General features: G+C 36.6%; 1 protein-coding gene across 1 annotated transcript in view; it reads right to left on the bottom strand.

Annotated features, from left to right (window-relative positions):
* Positions 1-19,357, bottom strand: part of LOC150103898 (flotillin-1-like) — a 217,181-nt gene that overhangs the window by 94,881 nt on the left and 102,943 nt on the right. Inside the window, exon 6 of the mRNA XM_090397170.1 lies at positions 14,780-14,875. Coding sequence (XP_090253296.1) covers positions 14,780-14,875 — 96 coding nt within the window. The remainder of the gene's footprint in view (positions 1-14,779; positions 14,876-19,357) is intronic.

The raw sequence follows: 19,357 nt of genomic DNA, 5'->3' as shown, positions 1-19,357 counted from the left end.
CCACCAGAGCATAACCAGCTAAAGTTGGTTATGCTCTGGTGGAATTTGTGCAGATATAATGTTGTTGGGAAAGATGGCAGAAGACTCTCACTTTGTTCTCCAAACAATGTAGATTTTAAACAGAATTATGTCGATACATATGAATGCCATGGTGGAAGTGTGTTCAGTGGCATTTGGGCTATATTGCCTAATTCAATATCTAGACCTTGCAAGACAGCTTTTACCTGCAAACCAAAGGATTTTATGGCAGCCTGTCAAATGTTGTACTGATTCCCCATTGTGGATGAAAAATAGTTGGGCACATGGACCCAAAATCAAGTTTTAATCTTATAAGTGTGCAATACAAAGAGAGCAAAGAACATCTGTCTAACAACGAAGAAAAAAAAACTTCTTCTAACAACGGAGAAAAGAACTTCTTCTACACTCTATCTTTCAACCAAGAGGTGTAAAATAGGGTGCAAAAGATGTTCATTGCTTTATGGCACTTGACTCACAGCTGACATATGTGAGGGAGAAAACCGGGTTTGTTGTTAAATACGAGTCCCAAAAACTTGGCTTCTGGTGCAACTGGAATTAATGTTTGTCATAGTCACAGTCTGGGTCAGGATGCAGACTGCAGTAAAGGTGCACAAACTGTCTTCTTCCGTGAAAATATGAAATCATTTGCAAGCACCCATTTTGAGAGATGGTCAATGGCTTGTGCAACTGTCTTTCTATGACCTCATACTGCATTAATGGCAAAATGTGATGAAGTCATCTGCATAGAGGACATACTGTTAGAGGAAGTTGTTTTGTTACTGAGTTGACCTTGGTTGCAAAAAGTGTGACTTAAGACTGAACCTTGTGGAACTCTCTCTCATACTGGGTATATGGTTGTAAGAGAGTGGTTCCCACCTGGACTTGAAAGATTCAGTTAGATAGGAAGTTTTGATAAAAAAGAGAAAGATTCCCTCTAAGACCAAAACTGTATAGTGCTTTCAGTATTCCAAATCTCCAAGCAGTGACATATCCTTTTTCCATATCAAAAACTGATACTAGATGATCATGTTTTAAGAAGGCATCTCTAACAGATACCTCCAGCTGATAGAATATTTTCAGAAGCAAGATTGCATTATGGAAAAACAAAAGGCTGCTTCTATCTAGAAATCATAAAAGACAACAGTTAACCATTTTTTCAGTATCTTGCACAAGCAGCTGCAAGCAATTGGATAGTAAGTTATCTGAAGATTTTAGATCCTTCCCTGGCTGAGGAAATGCAATAATCATTGCATTTTGCCAGGTATTCACAAATATGCTCTCACAGAAAATTGTAAAGCTGCAACAGTTGATCCATGGACAATGGTGACAGATGTTTTACCATCTCATAATGGATATTATCTAGTCCAACAGCAGTCAGATGCCACTTAAGCAAAGCAGCTTTCATTTCTTCTTCAGTGAATGGCATTTTGTATTCTTTGATCCTGTACACCCCTTGAGGGTAAATATCAGGAATTTGATGATGTCTGAAGAAAAGAGAATTGCAGTTTTTCGGCTCTGCATTTTTGGGCAAGGAACTCAGGAGGAGAGAATAAGAAGAAATTGCTGATTTTTTTTTTATTTTTAGTTTTTTCAAAATTCTCCCCGAATGTGTTGGCAATTGCTGTGGTGGTATATCTGCCTTTCATTTCCTGTATTCCCCACCCCCCAATACTTCTTTGCTGTTGGTGGGTCTTGATACAGAAGATATATATTGGATCCGAGATTCTGTCTGGCTCCGATAACAAATGCATCATACTTGGGCTCAAGAACATTTGAAAGCAATTAGGTTTGTTTCTGTACCCCTCTGCATAAAATACTCTAAGCTTTCTTCTGGGCTTCTTTGGCTGCTGTGCAATCATCATTGCCTCATGGTTTAGGAACACACAGAAATGTGGAAAACATGGAAACTGACCAGATGTTTTAGGAATAGCAGTTTGCTGCTTCTATAATACACTCTTACATGAATCACTAATAGGAGATGAGCTGACCATCACAGAATTGAATTCTGCTAATGAGGAAAGGTATATATCATGAGAAGGTGATCACTCCTAAATAGGTTGTCATCAGTTTTTCACTTAAACAGTGAAAATGGGGAGGATCAACAAATAGTTAAGCAGACTGCAGTGAATGTTACAGTAGGCATGTTGAAAAAGGTGTTGCTTCCTGTGATTAAAAGGGAGAGATTGTTGTCGAGCATATGATCATCAGTCATCTTAAGAAATGTTTGCAGCAAGAGGAAGCAGATGCAGCATATTGTTATTAGATTTTTGACTGAAAGTCAGGATAGCAACTGCTTCCACATTAGTGTTAAGTAGGATTTGTTGAAAGGGAATATAGATGCCCAACAAGGATGGAAACTCTTCCATGGGCAAGTCCACCTCCTGTACTGTCCTTATGAATAATGGTAACATCATGAGAGCTGGATCATCACACAGATTCAGGCACATTTCCTGCAAGTATAAGCATACTAGTTTATACTTCTGCAAGAGAGAGAGAGCCTCAATGTCATCTATGTTTTGTCGGAAGCCATGACAATTTCATTGCAGGAGTGCTTTCATTATTTCTTTTTGATGGTATCATCTGGCATTCTATGTTGAAAGGTTTTGTTTTCATTAGGCTTGGATTTTTTTTTTCCTTTTTTGAGAATTGTGAATGGTCAGTATTCATCATTTCTTCTTCTGGAAAAACATCCACAACCTCATCAAATCCCCCCCCCCCCCCACACACACACCCAGTTGTTTTATCTCCCTAATTGGGAGGAGCAGAGTATCCATGTTATTTAAGGATCTGGAGGCATGTCTTTGATTCTCTGTGATGCACATTCCATTAATTTTTTAATAAAATTTTCATGTAGTCAGACCATTTTAGGCATGTCTTCAGGACTGAGTTTAAATTGACTTTTCTCTTTAATTTGCTCAAAGGAGATGCTAGGAAGTCATATCTTTCAGGAATGTTATAGCTACAAGAGGGTCACCCCCCCATGAGTTCCTGCCAACCCTTCCAACCTAACCCACCCATTAGCAGAATTCGATTCTGTGGTGGTCAGTTCATCTCCTATCAGGGTGGCATTTTACCAATTAGACATTCACCTGATGAGTGTAAGATTAAGAACAGTGGTGTATTTATTTTAGCTTCTGATGTTTGTTTCTTACTTTGGTTTTCTGCTGATGATTCTATGGTTTCTGTACCTGGAAGAGAATGAAAAATTATTCATTCTCAGGAGAGATTTGATTCAGCACCAGAGCTTCCCCATGAGCCACATGTAGACACTTACTCTCCAGCAAGCAACGACTGCACTCAGGTGGGGAATGCCAGGGCTACCCCAGACACTATACAAGCACCGCAGCCAGCCTTGGTCCCAGGACCGGGCAAATAGTATTTTTCTTGTGTGTGTGTGTGTGCAATTAATGTTTGGAGCCTTTCCAAAAAAGTTTTTTTTGAATAAAGTGTGAATAAAACGAGCAGGAAATGAAAAACAAACAAAAACAGCTTTACAGTATAATGTTACCTATGGATTAGTCCTGCTTATACAAATTTTTTCAAGTTATATAAATTTTCAAAATATAAAATAGTAATATAAAGTTAAGGTCCTCCACTTCTACCTTAAGTGGAAGAACCTTCTGTGGGACCATTGACACAAATACATCTCATTGTCCAGTTCCCCATTCTTATGTTTGCCCACATTACTCTACTTGACACTGCCTGCCATTCAAGACGATTAGCCTCGTATTTTGTGTTGAATACTATGGCTGCTCCTTCTTTTGCTCGATTGTCATTGCCTGAATATAACATTTTGTATTTATTGCTCAGAAAGATCTCACCAGTTTTGGTTTTTTTTGTTTCAACAGTGGAAGAAGATGGAGGAGCTGAGAAGGAAGTGGGATACAGGATACAAGCGGGTTGGAGGAACTGGAGGGAGATGGCTGGAGTGTTATGCGATAAGAGGGTGCCGATCAATCTGAAAGGCAAAATCTATTGGACAGTAGTGAGGCCAGCTATGACATATGCTATAGAAACTGTGGCCCTGAGGAAAAATAATATCAGCAGGATGGAAGTAGCAGAGATGAGAATGCTTAGGTGGATGTGCAGTGTGACCAGAAAGGATCGTCTGAGAAATGACTATGTCAGGGGAACAGTGAAAGTTACGAACTTAGGAGAGAAAATACAAGAAGCAAGGTTGAGATGGTTTGGTCATGTGATGAGGAGGGAGGACGAATATGTGGGAAGAAGGGTCATGCAAATAGATGTGCAAGGAAGGCGGAAGCGTGGGCGGCCAAAGAAGAGATGGAGGGAGCTGGTAGAAGAGGACTTGAGGATGAAAAACTTGGATGTGGTGACAGCCAAAGACAGGAAGGTGTGGAGGAGACTCATTATCAACAGTGACCCCACTTAAGTGGGAGAAGCTGCAGAAGAAGAAGAAGTAATATAAAGTTAAGAGATTTATTCAAATATTCTTTACATTAATTTTGCTAAAAGGGACTCGTCTGGCTTTCATTTTAACAAAATCCTGTCGCAGTACATCAATGTTGATAGACTGAGCAATATTATTTTCTATTGAAATTAGTGCCAAACCATTTAGTTTTTCTTGACTCATGCTTGATCACAGGTGGGTCTTTATTAATTGTAATTTAGAAAATGTTCTTTTTCCCTTAGCTTTACCCCATATTTCTACAAATCTTTTTTAACCTAGTTAACATTTCTTATAAAGCAAGTGAAATATCCTATTTCACTTGCTTGATGATTTAACGAAAATGGATAAGAGAATTTTACAAGAATGTTTCGCATTGGACTCTAGAGTTCGCCGATTATTTTGTGTTGCTGATGCCACCTTACCAGCCCACTAATATAACAGGCTCGAATGTCGAGAAGAATGAGTTATCAGTAGTAAGCTGACTTTTAGGGCTGGACCACATATGTCCGATCCAATTAAAATTAGGATACGGCCCTTACACAGAACAACAATTAATCATAAGTTGATTTATGATACATCAAAAAATAAAGAAGAACTATTTTAGGTATATTTTCGTAAATTTTAATAAAAAATTAGTGATATAATCGGGTCAAGGATACAATTTCAGAATTTATTTGTTCGTTTCCAGGAAGATCTGAAGGGGCCCGAAAGGAAGACGACGTACATTCATAATTATATGTACCATTCATTGTTTGTTTAAACTCTTATCTCATATTTTTTGACTTCTTTTAGACGCCTTTTCTTCTGTGGCACCTGTGTATATTGCATACGCCAACAGCTGGGCCTGCTTGGTCCTATCCCCAGACTATGGAGAAGAAGACTTACTGTAACACCCTTGACCCTTGCAGGTAAGCCCACCAGCCAACTGATCCAGTCTGGGTCATATAGGACCACCTATCTTGCCAAAGCAGAGGCCACAGTAGAACAAGACTACCAGGATCCCCCCCCCCTCCAGATGTCCTTTCTGGTGGTCGCAATGCACAGCAAACATGGCATTCATTTCCATGATGGTGGTCTGCAGGTTGAATAGTAAAAAAGACTCAGGACAAAGAATATGAAATGAAAGGTAGCAGAAAATACTAATACCAAAAAGGGTGAGTACATCACTGAGAGGTCCCCCTATACCACAAACTGGTGCTTCACATTGAGGGGTATTTTAGGTGAAGTGAGGCAGCAAGATCTGTTCAGATTAGTGAATGCTGTAATGATGTGTGAAATTCTAGGAATAATCTAATTTATTTATATTTGTTCCTGTAACAGGGAGGATTCCCCCCATTGGATCTGCCAATTTGTATGCATGGGCAACGTCTGCTATTCCAGAATGGCTGTACTGCAGGTAATGGATGTAGTTTCTGTGTTCCATTGGACAGATATTGGCAGTTCTTCCTGCCTGTCCAAAACAGGAAAGCTTGCAGGAGCATGGGATGCTGTAGATCCCAGGATGGTCTAGAGCAGGATTCTCAACCTATGGTACATGTACCACTGGTGGTACAAAAACAGATTTGCTTAATGGTACATCTAATATCTTGAATCAAATATAGTGGTATGCCACTGGAAAAGGTTGAGAACCCCTGGTCTAGAGGATGAAGAGGATCTTTGGTTAAGCAGCTATGGATAGCTAATTTTTGTTATGATTGAAGGCACAAAAGTGCCTTCTTTAACACTTGAGATTTTTTTCTAAAGTGTCTCAGATGTAGGGAATGACATGTTCTGTAATTTTTTTTTCTTTTTTGAGGGGGTAGTTGGGTTTGGGAGATGGGCAGATTGTTTTGTTGATTTTGTGAAGGAAAAAGCCATTGTTTAAAAAGTGTCACAGATGTAATTGATTTCTGTGGATAGATGTGCTCTGTGCAAATGGTTCTAGCTCGATTAGCTAAGGTTTTGATAGAGCTGAGAGGTGTGGTGATGTGACCAGTGATGCATATACCTACCGGTGTGGGCAGGTTTTCTGTAGACAGAAAAGGATAAGGATTTGTTGGGCAGTTGGGTGATCAGAGTGTCAAGGAAAGGCCAGTTAACTATTGTTTCCCTTTTCTATGATAAAATGGATTCAGGTGTTGGCTGTTGAGATGTGCTAAAAATGTTTCACATATTCCTAGCCACATGACTAAATGGAGAATGTATTGTCTGTGTAGGTTTGAGAGATTTGCCTTATTGTAGGGTTGAGAGATTAGTTTAGACTTGTGTTTTCAAAATGTTCCATGAAAACATTGGTGAGGAGAGAGAGAGAGAGGGGGGGGGGCATAGCTGAGATGATTTCAATCCACTTGTAAATTTTTTCCTTGCCACATAAAATAGCCTGAGTTCTAAGTAAACCTGAATAAGGCTGCTATGTTGGGTGGGGGAAAAGTGCTGAATTAGTTCTGAAGTTTGATATCAGTGTCTTTAAGGATCAAGTCTGACAAGCAAGATTTGAAGTGTACAGTTAACATGGGAGGAACTGTGCCCTGTAATAAGAAAGAGCTCTTAGGATAGGTGTGTGATCACTTTATACATATTGGAACCAATCCTGCCCACTATGAGTCTCAAGGGTGTGTATTTCTGGTAGTTCATAAATCTGAAGAGGCATGGAATTACAAGGTTTAAGTTTTTGGATTGTTTCAGAAGGCAGGATGTAACTTTGTCTAGAAATTTTTGGAATGTTTTTCTTTTGTGTTTGGGTAGGATCAGCATCAATTAAACAGTAAATAGATTGATTTCTGAGTAAGATCGACATGTTGTGATCATATTCAGACCAATCAAGCTACTGCAGCATTATCCTTATCCTCTTTGGTGATGATTATATTCCGATTCTGGTGTAGTTATTTTTAATGCAGCGAGTTCTGCATGGGATAGATTTCTTTTTGTAGGCTTTGTCGATTTTAGAATATTGGCCATATCTAGTCAAATATTGATAAGTATGTTATTTTCAGCCACAAAACTAATGTAATAAAAATAACCAACACTAGGTTTATTGGTCGTAAAGATTTAATACTACTAGTCACCTACCAGTTTCGCTACTTAAACTAGTGGCTTCATCTGGGTTTGGATGAACATACAAATACAAGTATACAACAAGCCTTAATTATGAATCAAAACAATACTGAAATACTAAAAAACTAAAAATACAAAACTAAATAAAATAAAAATACTAACAAATACTAAAAAAATACTGAATGCATAGGAACCGTTACACAAGCATAATAGAAATATGTGGAGCGTGGATGTTGGCACATGGTCAATCATTATTCAGCAGGTGCATCTGATAGTTTGCAGAGAAATTAAACTCTGATGTGTTTAGAGATCTGATGAGTGACTTCCAAATGTCACACATAATCATCCCTTGGTTTCTGTTTAGGGTACCTTTTGAGTGGATTATGACTATAGCCGCTTTGATGTTGCAGGAGCTGTTAGCCTTCTTCTATGTGTGGCATGAAGCTCTTATCCCATTCAATGTTATGGTAAGTGTGGGAGAAATGGAATGCCAATCCTGAACTGTCCTCTCTATTGTTGAGATCTCCAATATGCTCCTTTGGTCTTATTTCTAAACTTCTTGAAGTTTGCCTATGTAATTAAGGCCACAAGAACATGGGATGTTACAAACTTCAAGATGTTTGTTGAAAGAGTTGCAGTCCTTGGGTGAGCATAACAGATTTCAATAAAAAAAAACATTCGAGTATGGAGGTTTCTCTTATTTTGTCCTGCCAGTAACAACAAAATATAATTACACAGTAAGAGGAATTGGAATGTAAAAATATACTGCATACATCTGGAGTGTTTAATATCTGTTTAAAATTAGATCTACCCCGTATATTGTAAGAAGACTGCCTCTAAGAAAACTACAAATGTTAGTTAATCCAACTGACTGTTCTAAGTGTGGATGATATTCACATCTCATTATGGAGATAACAAATAGATTGCAGTTCATATCCATGTTACTGTAACTATCATATGTGGAACTATATTATGGCCACAAGGGAAGTTAAAAACTCACATTTGTCTATGTACAAATACTATTAGTAGTCTGCAAATGGCTAGTATGGATGATGGATTATGGATTAAGTGATGTATATGGTTGGTTGGGTGGTATGCCCTTTTGCAACAAATTGGTGGCTTTCATTAAATGTCACATAATAAAATCAATTTCCCATCACAGTGTAATGGGGGGGAGACTTAAGTACTGCCTTTAAAACTAAATTATATTTTAATAAAGAAAACTATGAAAATTTAACAAAAATAAAAATTACTTTTTTCTTCTTTTTTGGAAACCTGTTCAAAAACAATTAACACTCAACTTTTATAATTAAAATGCACATTTTAATTAAAAAAATAATTATAACAAAAAATTTAAATGATAAAATATTAAATCAGCATGTAAAACAAGTTACCACTTTTTCATTGTTATGTTATTTCAGCTCATTCATTATTATGAAGTTTTGTATTCAAATTCATAAACTTCTTAGATGTAACAATTTTGCTTTTGTTTGTAACAGATTCCCATTTTTCTCAGTGGATCATCATCATCATCAAATTCCTTCTATGTACCCTCAAGGGGTGTACAGGATATGACAGTACCACATGAAAAAAATTACATCATTACTAACTTCCTATCTACAATTTTCTTTCAAATCAGTCTGTCACTTGTCAAGACTCCAACATTATCAGATCTTATATTTCTATCTGGGGTGCTTAAGGGTCAAAGCTGTATAACCGAGAGGAGACCTCCACATAGCCTTTAAAGGAATGTGGAGAACCGACCAGGGCTTCTGACCTAATGTCCAACCTTAACCTTCTCGTGGTGCACCCCGTTGGGTATCTACTTGCATACTGAACAAACGAGGATGGAATGGCAATTTGGGATTTAACCGACCAAATTGTATTCTCATTGGTTAAACCAAAATAAAAAATGATGGTACAACATGACAAAATTTCATTCTGGCTGGGCCATCGCCCAGTTAAACAAGGCCCCCGTTGTTTTCGCCAGGGAATCAATGCGAACAGCGAAAAGTCAGCTACTGGAACAAATCTGAAAACAAACCCCAACTCAACATCACCAGAATTAAAGATCGGTACTATCAACGTAAGAAGCCTGAATGGAAAAGAAATGGAGCTAGCTGAGGAATTAGTTAAGTACCAGATCACATAATAGGGGTGACTGAAACAAAAAAGACCAAAACTGGTGAGATCTTTCTGAGCAATAAATACAAAATGTTATATTCAGGTAATGACAATCAAGGAAAAGAAGGAGTAGCCATAATATTCAACAGAAAATACGAGGCTAATCTTCTTGAATGGCAGTCAGTCTCAAGTAGACTAATGTGGGCAAATATGAGAATGGGGAACTGGACAATGAGACTTATTTGTGCCTATGGTCCCACAGAAGGTTCTACTAAGGTAGAAATGGAGGAATTTTTTGAGGCTTTAGAAAAAGCAACTGACACGGTCCTTGTTAGGGATCTAAATAGCAGAGTACGAAATGATTGTGAGACATACTAAAATATTTTGGGAAAATTTGGAGAAAAGAGCAAAGCTAATAATAATGGCAAATATCTGTTGGATTTCTGCTCAGGACATGGACTGGTTATTACTAATACCATGTTCCAACATAAAAATATGCACAAATTCACATGGAGAGAAGAGGCAAGGAATAAGAAAAGTCTCATTGACTATGTTATTGTTGATAGTGATGTTTTCTCCCTGGTGCAAGACACCAGAGTGTACAGAGGAATTGAAATTGGAAGTGATCACTATTTAGTCTTGAGCAGGATAAAATTGAATTTCATATTCAAAAGAATAACATGTAAGAAAAGTTTTAAAGTGAATAAAAGTTGAGCAGCTCTCAGATGTGAACTATAGACTAAAATACAGAAAGATTATTGGAAAAAAAAAAAAAAATGAAAGCGTTTGAGACAGGAATCAAACCTTGGAGATTCAGTGGCAAACTCTGAAGAAAACATTGATTGATTCTGCCAGAGAGGCATGTGGTGAGGTTGTGTGCAAGGATAAAAAATCAGAACTCCCTGGTGGACACAGGAAGTTAAAGAGGCAGTGAAGGAAAAGAAGAAAGCATATCAAAAGTTCCTGGCAAATAAGTCAGCTTGTGCTCTTAGAGAATACAGAGACAAATGCAAGAATGCTAAACACTGTGTAAAACTAATTAAACGAAAGTAATGGGAGGATTTTGGCAAGAATATACAAAATAAATATCAAGAAGGTGGCAAAATATTCTGGAGGTTGTTGAAGAAGCTTAAGAATGGAGGAAAGAGTGCTGTAAAAGGAGTTACAGATGATAAAGGTGACATGAAAACAGGAGAAAAAGATATCCTTGAAGTATGGAGTAATTACTTTGAAAAACTGCTAAATGAAACAAGCAGTGATGACAGCACAGTGGTAAAAAACACTGACAAGGCATGCAGTCAGGAATACATATCCATACTTCAAGTAGAAAAAGCCATCAAAGGCTTGAAATGTGGAAAGGCAGCAGGAGTAGATGATATTTGACCAGAAATGTTGAAGTATGGTGGTATGAAAGTCTTACAGTAGCTGCACTGCATAGTTCAGAAAGCCTGGACAGAGGGACGAATTCCCTATGATTGGAGTAGAGTTCTCATGGTACCCATATATAAAAAGGGAAATAAAACTGAATGTGAGAATTACAGAGGTATTTCCCTACTGAGTGTTCCTGGCAAGATCTATTCAAGTATACTTGAGAAACGGTTGAGAATAATTGTGGAAGAAAAGCTGGGTGAAGAACAAGCTGGATTCAGGTCAAATAGAGGCTGTCAGAATCAGATCTTCACGTTAGTCGAGAAAGCATGGGAATATAACAAAGATCTGTATTTAAGTTTTGTCGATTTGGAAAAGGCATATGACAAGGTGCAAAGAGAGAAGTTATTCAATATGTTGCAGTTATATGGTGTCAATGGGGCATTATATCAAGCAATACTTAGTCTTTATTTGAGCTGTAAGTCAGCAGTTAGAATTGAAGGAAGTACAGGAAGATGGTTATTGATTATCTATATGGATCACATTATGAAGGAAAGTGGTATTAAACATGATATCAGAATTGGAGATGTTAATGTCAGCTCTTTGCTTTATGCGGATGATGTTATACTTCTAAATAAATCCACAATTGCAAGTCAGCAGATGTAACTGCTGACTTATAACTCAAATAAAGACTAAGTATTGCTTGATATAATGCCCAATTGACACCATATAACTGTAGGGTATTGAATAGCTTCTCTCTTGGCACCTTGTCATATGCCTTTTCCAAATCGACAAAACTTAAATACAGATCTTTGCTATATTCCCATGCTTTCTCGACTATTTGTCGTAAAGTGATGATCTTATCCTGACAGCCTCTATTTGGCCTGAATCCAGCTTGTTCTTCACCCAGCTTTTCTTCCACAATTCTTCTCAATCGTTTCTCAAGTATACTTGCATAGATCTTGGCAGGAACACTCAGTAGGGAAATACCCCTGTAATTCTCACATTCAGTTTTATTTCTCTTTTTATATATGGGTACTATGACAGCTTTACTCCAATCATCGGGAATTCGTCCCTCTGTCCAGGCTTTCTGAACTATGCAGTGCAGCCACTGTAAGACTTTTATACCACCATGCTTCAGCATTTCTGGTCGAATATCATTTACTCCTGCTGCCTTTCCACATTTTAAACCTTTGATGGCTTTTTCTACTTCAAGTATGGATATGTATTCCTGACTGCATGCCTGGTCAGTGTTTTTTACCACAGTGCTGTCATCACTGCTTGTTTCATTTAGCAGTTTTTCAAAGTAATTACTCCATACTTCAAGGATATCTTTTTCTTCCATTTTCATGTCACCTTTATCATCTCTAACTCCTTTTACAGCACTCTTTCCTCCATTCCTAAACTTCTTCAACAATCTATAGAATATTTTGCCACCTTCTTGATATTTATTTTTTATATTCTTGCCAAAGTCCTCCCATGACTTTTGTTTAGCTAATTTTACACAGTGTTTAGCATTCTTGCATTTGTCTCTGTATTCTCTAAGCGTACAAGCTGACTTATTTGCCAGGAACTTTTGATATGCTTTCTTCTTTTCCTTCACTGCCTCTAACTTCCTGTGTCCACCACAGAGTTCTAATTTTTCTATTCTTGCAGACAACTTCACCACATGCCTCTCTAACTGAATCAATCAGGGCTTTCTTCAAGGCTTGCCACTGAATCTCCAAGTTTGATTTCTGCTCTCAAACGCTTTCATTTTTTCTTCAATAATCTTTGTGTATATTAGTCTACAGTTCACATCTGAAAGCTGCTCAACTTTTATTCGCTTTAAAACTTTCTTACATGTTATTCTTTCCAATATGAAATTCAATTTTATCCTGCTCAAGACTAAATAGTTATCACTTCCAATTTCAAATCCTCTGTACACTGGTGTCCTACACCAAGGAGAAAACATCGCTATCAACAATAACATAGTCAATGAGACTTTTCTTATTCCTTGCCTCTTCTCTCCATGTGAATTTGTGCACATTTTTATTCCATGTCCTGAGCAGAAATCCAACAGATATTTGCCATTATTATTAGCTTTGCTCTTTTCTCCAAATTTTCCCAAAATATTTTTGTATGTCTCACAATCATTTCCTACTCTGCTATTTAGATCCCCAACAAGGATCACCTTTTCCTTTTTCATTGTGTCAGTTGCTTTTTCTAAAGCCTCAAAAAATTCCTCCACTTCTACCTTAGTAGAACCTTCTGTGGGACCATAGGCACAAATAAGTCTCATTGTCCAGTTCCCCATTCTCATATTTGCCCACATTACTCTACTTGAGACTGACTGCCATTCAAGAAGATTAGCCTCGTATTTTCTGTTGAATATTATGGCTACTCCTTCTTTTCCTTGATTGTCATTGCCCGAATATAACATTTTGTATTTATTGCTGAGAAAGATCTCACCAGTTTCTGTCTTTTTTGTTTCAGTCACCCCTATTGTGTCGATCTGGTACTTATCTAATTCCTCAGCTAGCTCCATTTCTTTGCCATTCAGGGTTCTTATGTTGATAGTACTGATCTTTAAGTCTGGTGATGTTGAGTTGGGGTGTGTTTTCAGATTTGTTCAAGTAGCTGACTTTTCGCTGTTCACCCTGGTATCCTGGCGAAAACAACGGGGGCCTTGTTTAACCGGGCGACGCCCCAGCCAGAATGAAATTTTGTCATGTTGTACCATCATTTTTTATTTTGGTTTAACCAATAAGAATACAGTTTGGTCGGCTAAATCTCAAATTGCCAGCCCATCGTCGTTCGTTCAGTATCCAGATAGATACCCAACAGGGTGCACCATGAGAAGGTGAGGATTGGACATTAAGTCAGCAGCACTGGTTGGTTCTCCATATTCCTTTACAGGCTATGTGGAGGTCTCCTCTCGGTTATACAGCTTTGACCCTTAAGCATCCCCAATTCCTACAATAATGGTGACTCACTAAAAGTTCACTTTTAGTAATGCAATTTTTTCAAATGTTCTGAAAGTCCCAAACTTGCAAGCATGCTTGTGCATTCTCTATGAGTACAATCTCTTGAGATATGACCATTCTGTTCTCTTGCATCTTTTGCAGCACGGTGTCAACCACACAATGTATCTAGATATTTGTCAAAAGATGAGATCAAAAACTGAAGATGTGTTCTTTCTCTCTGAGTAACTGAAAACAGAAACAAATTGAATATATAAATATGCAAAAAGTAGATCAAAATCTGGAGGACTTGAAAAAAATACAATTGCACATTCTATTTAATATCCATGTTGTACGGTATGTGACATCTTGTGGATTCAGTATTTTACTCTCAAGCAATACTTGTCACAGGCATTAACAAATTGCACTCGTTTAAACTGCAGGAAAAAGTATGCCTCAGAAAATCACGGATGACAGACAGTCAAGCAGATTTGACCATACCCCCCCCCAATCCCCCCCAAAAAAAGGAAATCACAGTGATTCATTTAGCTATAAGGCTGAAGTTTCCAGTTATCTATATATGCTGTCTAAAAAAAACAAGGCATTATTAGGTTGTTTTACCTATTTTGCAAAAGGTAAATTAACCTACGACAAAGTTAATCCAACCTTAAGAAAGAAATATATAAATGCTGCATAGTGAAATCACTCAAAAAGTCCAGCAATTTATATATGAGAGAGAAAAATCCTCCATAATATAAGTTTTCTTATAGTTTTAACAGAAATTATCAAATTGTTAATATCTTTAATATCACAGTTCCATAATGTTAACATCATTAACATAATTCATAATTTAAGGAAAAAACATTGAAAGAGGAGCACATACCTTAATTTGAGAATCTCTACGAGCTTCTGCTTCCCCGATACGTGCATCTCTTTTGACCTCAGCTGTTCGAGCCATACCAAGAGCTTTTAGGTATCCCTGGAACAGTAAAAAAATAAATATATATACACATTACCACATTCCTATAACAGTTGGAATAAAAGAAAAACAGGTACAATGGTATGGATCTGTATACAAAATGCCTACTGCAAGATGTCCACAAATTCTCCAAAATGGAAGAGCAGAAAAAAGAAACTGCAGGGAAGATGAAGAAAGAAGTTGGAAATAGGAGGTTATAGTGGAAAGTCCAGGGTACCTTCTTTTTATAAGTATTCTGCTAAATGAAATAGCAAAAACATAGCATGCAGGTAAAGCGAGCCATTATACTGGGTGGAAATTTATCCTGTAAAAGAAGAATTGCATCATTTATTGGGAAATTTGTAAGAAGGGCATGCCCCATTTTAAGCCCACATTGAGAAAGCAACATAGATATAAATATGGAGTGCTTTAGCTGAGGTGAATTTTTTAAAATTTTTAAGTTTCATGCAATAGGAATCACTTATCTCTACATCTTTTTAAAAAATTTAGACTATTGTTGATGTGGTGATAATACCAAGGAGAGGTAAATTGGATGTATATGTCATAATTAAAGAAGCAAAAAAAAAAAAAAGATTCCCCAACTAATATAGTAGATAAAATACTATTAACAACTTTTTTTATATATTTTTAAATGATAACTAAATCAGTAACTAGCAACCTTGCCAAAGTAGATATAAATCATTTATAGTAGATATAAATCAGATATAAATCATTAAAAGTAAATCAGGATGTCATAATTACTAAAGCAGATAAAGGTAATGCTATCATTATTTTAAACTGAACAACTTCCCTACAAAAAAATGTATCAATTAGTTTCTAACAACACCTATTAATTGTCAAATATAACAACCAAACCAACTGAATTAATACCACAGAATTACTTAAGCATCACTTCCTGGCTGGCAGAATGTGAAAAAACTACTTCCATAAGCTTGCTCACTAAGAATTTACAGTCTTACTAAGATACACAAAAGTAACATGTTGCTTCAATTGATAGCTGAAGTTATTCACAGTCCTAATTATCACCTAGCCAGGAAACCAGCATCGACAATCAAAGAGTTGGCAGATCATTCTTCTCCCTCCTATATGAAAAACACACAACATTTCATAAACAAAATTAAAGAACATCAAGATTTTTGTCAAAAATTATTGATAGTATGACATATCTGCATTTTTCACAAATGTCCCAATCAATGACATAATTCTTCTTTTAGGACAAATTTCTGCCCACTATCATAGCCTTCTTTGCTCATACTGCATGCATATTTCAAATACTTTTTACCCACAAAAAGAAGGTATACAGCCATGGGCCTGCCACTATAACCTTCTATTGCCAACTTTTTTTTTTATGAAAGCTTTTGAGCAATGCGCTTTAGATGAGCAATGTGCCCTTTTACTTCAAAAGCTAAAGTTGGCTCAGGCATGTTTATATTTTCATTATCAAGCACCATGGCCAATCAGTTTCCTGATGCCGCATACACAACTATGCAGAGGTTTCTGTGGTTAAGAAGTTCAATCGAATTATTCCAGTTTTGTGACCACATGTTTATTAAAAAATACTGTTTTTTTAAAACTAAACAAGTTTCAAAACATCAAACAAGAAAATTCAAAGAGGCAGCAAATATGATTAAAATTCCTACGCAATGCAACAAAAATCAGGGTTTGATTTTAAATTAAATTTAGTCAGCGTTTATAAAAAATTTACCCAGTTCAGACCTAAGACAGGGTGAAAGTGAACCACAGAACCCGACATCAAATAGCATCGTTTCCAGCTAACATGCATTAACGATTGTATAGATCTTATTCGGTTTTTAATGAACTTTTTTGATGTTCATAATACCAACAAGTGAACTTTTTTTTCGTAATTTCTTATAGTTTGTGCTCTAAACAGTTCTCTTTACCCCTGAAGATGTTAGTTTGACGACTAACGAAACTTGTCGGGGTTGTTTTTTAGTACCTGTTTAGTTTTAAAAAACAATATTTTTTAATAAACATGTGGTCACAAATAAAACAGAAATAATTCGATTGAACTTCTTAACCAGAAACCTCCACATGATTATAGAAACTCATGGTGAGTTTAATTGGTCTAAAGTTTCACAATTTGAGAAATTACGCATTAAAAAGCAAAACTTTATCAACTGTTTGATATTTTTAATACATTGCAGAGACAATGAAATCATTCCCAAGTTAATAAAAATCAAACGCGCATTCAAATCCAATATGGCCAACAGGATATACAAAAGAATGGAATAGCTATATTGGGAGAAAGAATTGTAGCTACTAGAGCAGAATTGTCCAAGATTAACCAGGATACATGTAACATACATAACGAACTTGCCACATCACTGCTGTCCGAACTATGGAATAAATAGACACTGTCACATACAATAAAGCTACAATGGTGTCCGAAAAGAAAAAACACAGCCTAATTAAAAAATTCAATTACCTTCTAAAAGAAAAAGAAAACATCTAGATCACTCCAAAGTAGTAATTAACCTCTTCTCAAGAGTTCTAACAACAGATGAAACAAATCTTCTTATGAAAGGCTTTAATTTTGCTGTAACCCCACGACAAGTCCAAAAATTGATATCATTGCCCAAATTGAAAAAGGAATAAGAAATGTACCTGGAGATATAGCAGATCTGATCCGCATTCAAAGCGCAGTATTACTATTAAATTGCAAATTACCACCAAAAAACAGAATTCGCAGCCTTAATAAACTCAAATCAGACAAAAGCATAGTCATAATAAAAGCAGACAAAGACAATGCAACAGTGATTTTAAACTTAGAAGATTATAAAGAAAAAATGAAAAGCCTTCTTGAAGATTCCAACACCTACACCGCATTAGACAGAGACCCCACTTGGCGAACTCACAACAAAACCAATGAACTTACCAAGAATATACCAAATTGGTCTGAGGAACTAAAAAGAAATTTACCAAAATTCATAAACGAGATATACCACTAAGACCGATAGTAGATGGAAGGGACTCTCCTACCTCAAATCTGGCAAAGCACCTTACAAACTTGATTTTAATGAATTTAGATGTGGTCAGCCCTTTCATAAAGATTCCAAGAAATTAAACAGTAAGCATCCTAGAAAATCTCTTCCCACCGGACATTGTACAGCTCTATGAACATTGCATAAAACACACATTCTTCTTTTACCAAGACAAACTCTGGGAACAAGAAGAAGAACTAGCAATGGGTTCACCCATCTCACCAGCTCTAGCAAACCTCCATATGGAAAATTTTGAAAATAATGCTCTACAAAACTGGCACATCAAACCAAAAATTTGGCTCTGCTATGTGGACGATATCTTCATCATTTGGCCAGGAACAGCACTAGAACTGATTGCATTTCAAGACTATCTTAATAACTTACATCCTAACATAAAATTAACTTTGGAACTAGAAGAAAATAAAAAACTTCCTTTCCTAGACATCCTTATAGAAATAAATGAAAGAAAAAACAGATTTTCCTTCTCTATTTATAGAAAGCCAATACACACAAGAAGATTCCTTCATGCCACGATCACCCCAAGCAAAAATATAGGCCTCATAAAAACCTTAAGGGATAAAGTATACAGCATCCCCAGTATAGAAGAAAAGCAGAATGAAGAAATACAATACTTAACACAGATCCTACAACTGAATGGTTTCAAAACTAGGACAATTAAGAAAATTCTCAATACAGCACCTACAAGAAACTTAAATAAACAAGACTTCAAGAACGCAGTCACCCTTCCTTATATCAAGAATGTAACAGATAAATTAGCCAAACTTCTCTACAAGTACAACATAAAAGTGACTTTCCTGCCACTTTAAAAAATATCAAAATCTCTTATCATCCAATGAAAAAACCATGAGTTTATAATATTCACTATTCCTGTGGCATCTGCTACGTAGGCCAGATGGGTAGATCGGAAGAAATCCGCATGAGAGAACATAAGTCTGGCTTAGCATTTCACACAGCTTCTACTGGTTATGATGTACTCTGGGACAGAACAAACATGCCCCACATTGATAAAAACCGTTTCACAAGAAAATTCAAAGAGGCAGCAAATATGATTAAAATTCCTACGCAATGCAACAAAAATCAGGGTTTGATTTTAAATCAAGTTTAGTCAGCGTTTATAAAAAATTTACCCAGTTCAGACCTCAGACAGGGTGAAAGTGAACCACAGAACCAGACATCAAATAGCATCGTTTCCAGCTAACATGCATTAACGGTTGTATAGATCTGTTATTCGGTTTTTTAACGAACTTTTTTGATGTTCATAATACCAACAAGTGAACACTTGTTTTTTCGTAATTTCTTATAGTTTGTGCTCTAAACTGTTCTCTTTACCCCCGAAGATGTTAGTCTGATGACTAACGAAACCTGTCGGGTTTGTTTTTTAGTACCTTATTTAGTTTTAAAAAAACGGTATTTTTTAATAAACATGTGGTCACAAAACAGGAATAATTCGATTGCCACA

This window comes from Typopeltis vanoorti, chromosome 8 (genome assembly GCF_054136105.1).
Source record: "Typopeltis vanoorti isolate ZY-2024b chromosome 8, IOZ_Tvanoo_1.0, whole genome shotgun sequence".
Lineage (NCBI taxonomy): Eukaryota > Metazoa > Arthropoda > Arachnida > Uropygi > Thelyphonidae > Typopeltis > Typopeltis vanoorti.
Note: the sequence above shows the minus strand (reverse complement) of the source record. Positions and strands in the feature narration are given on the sequence as shown.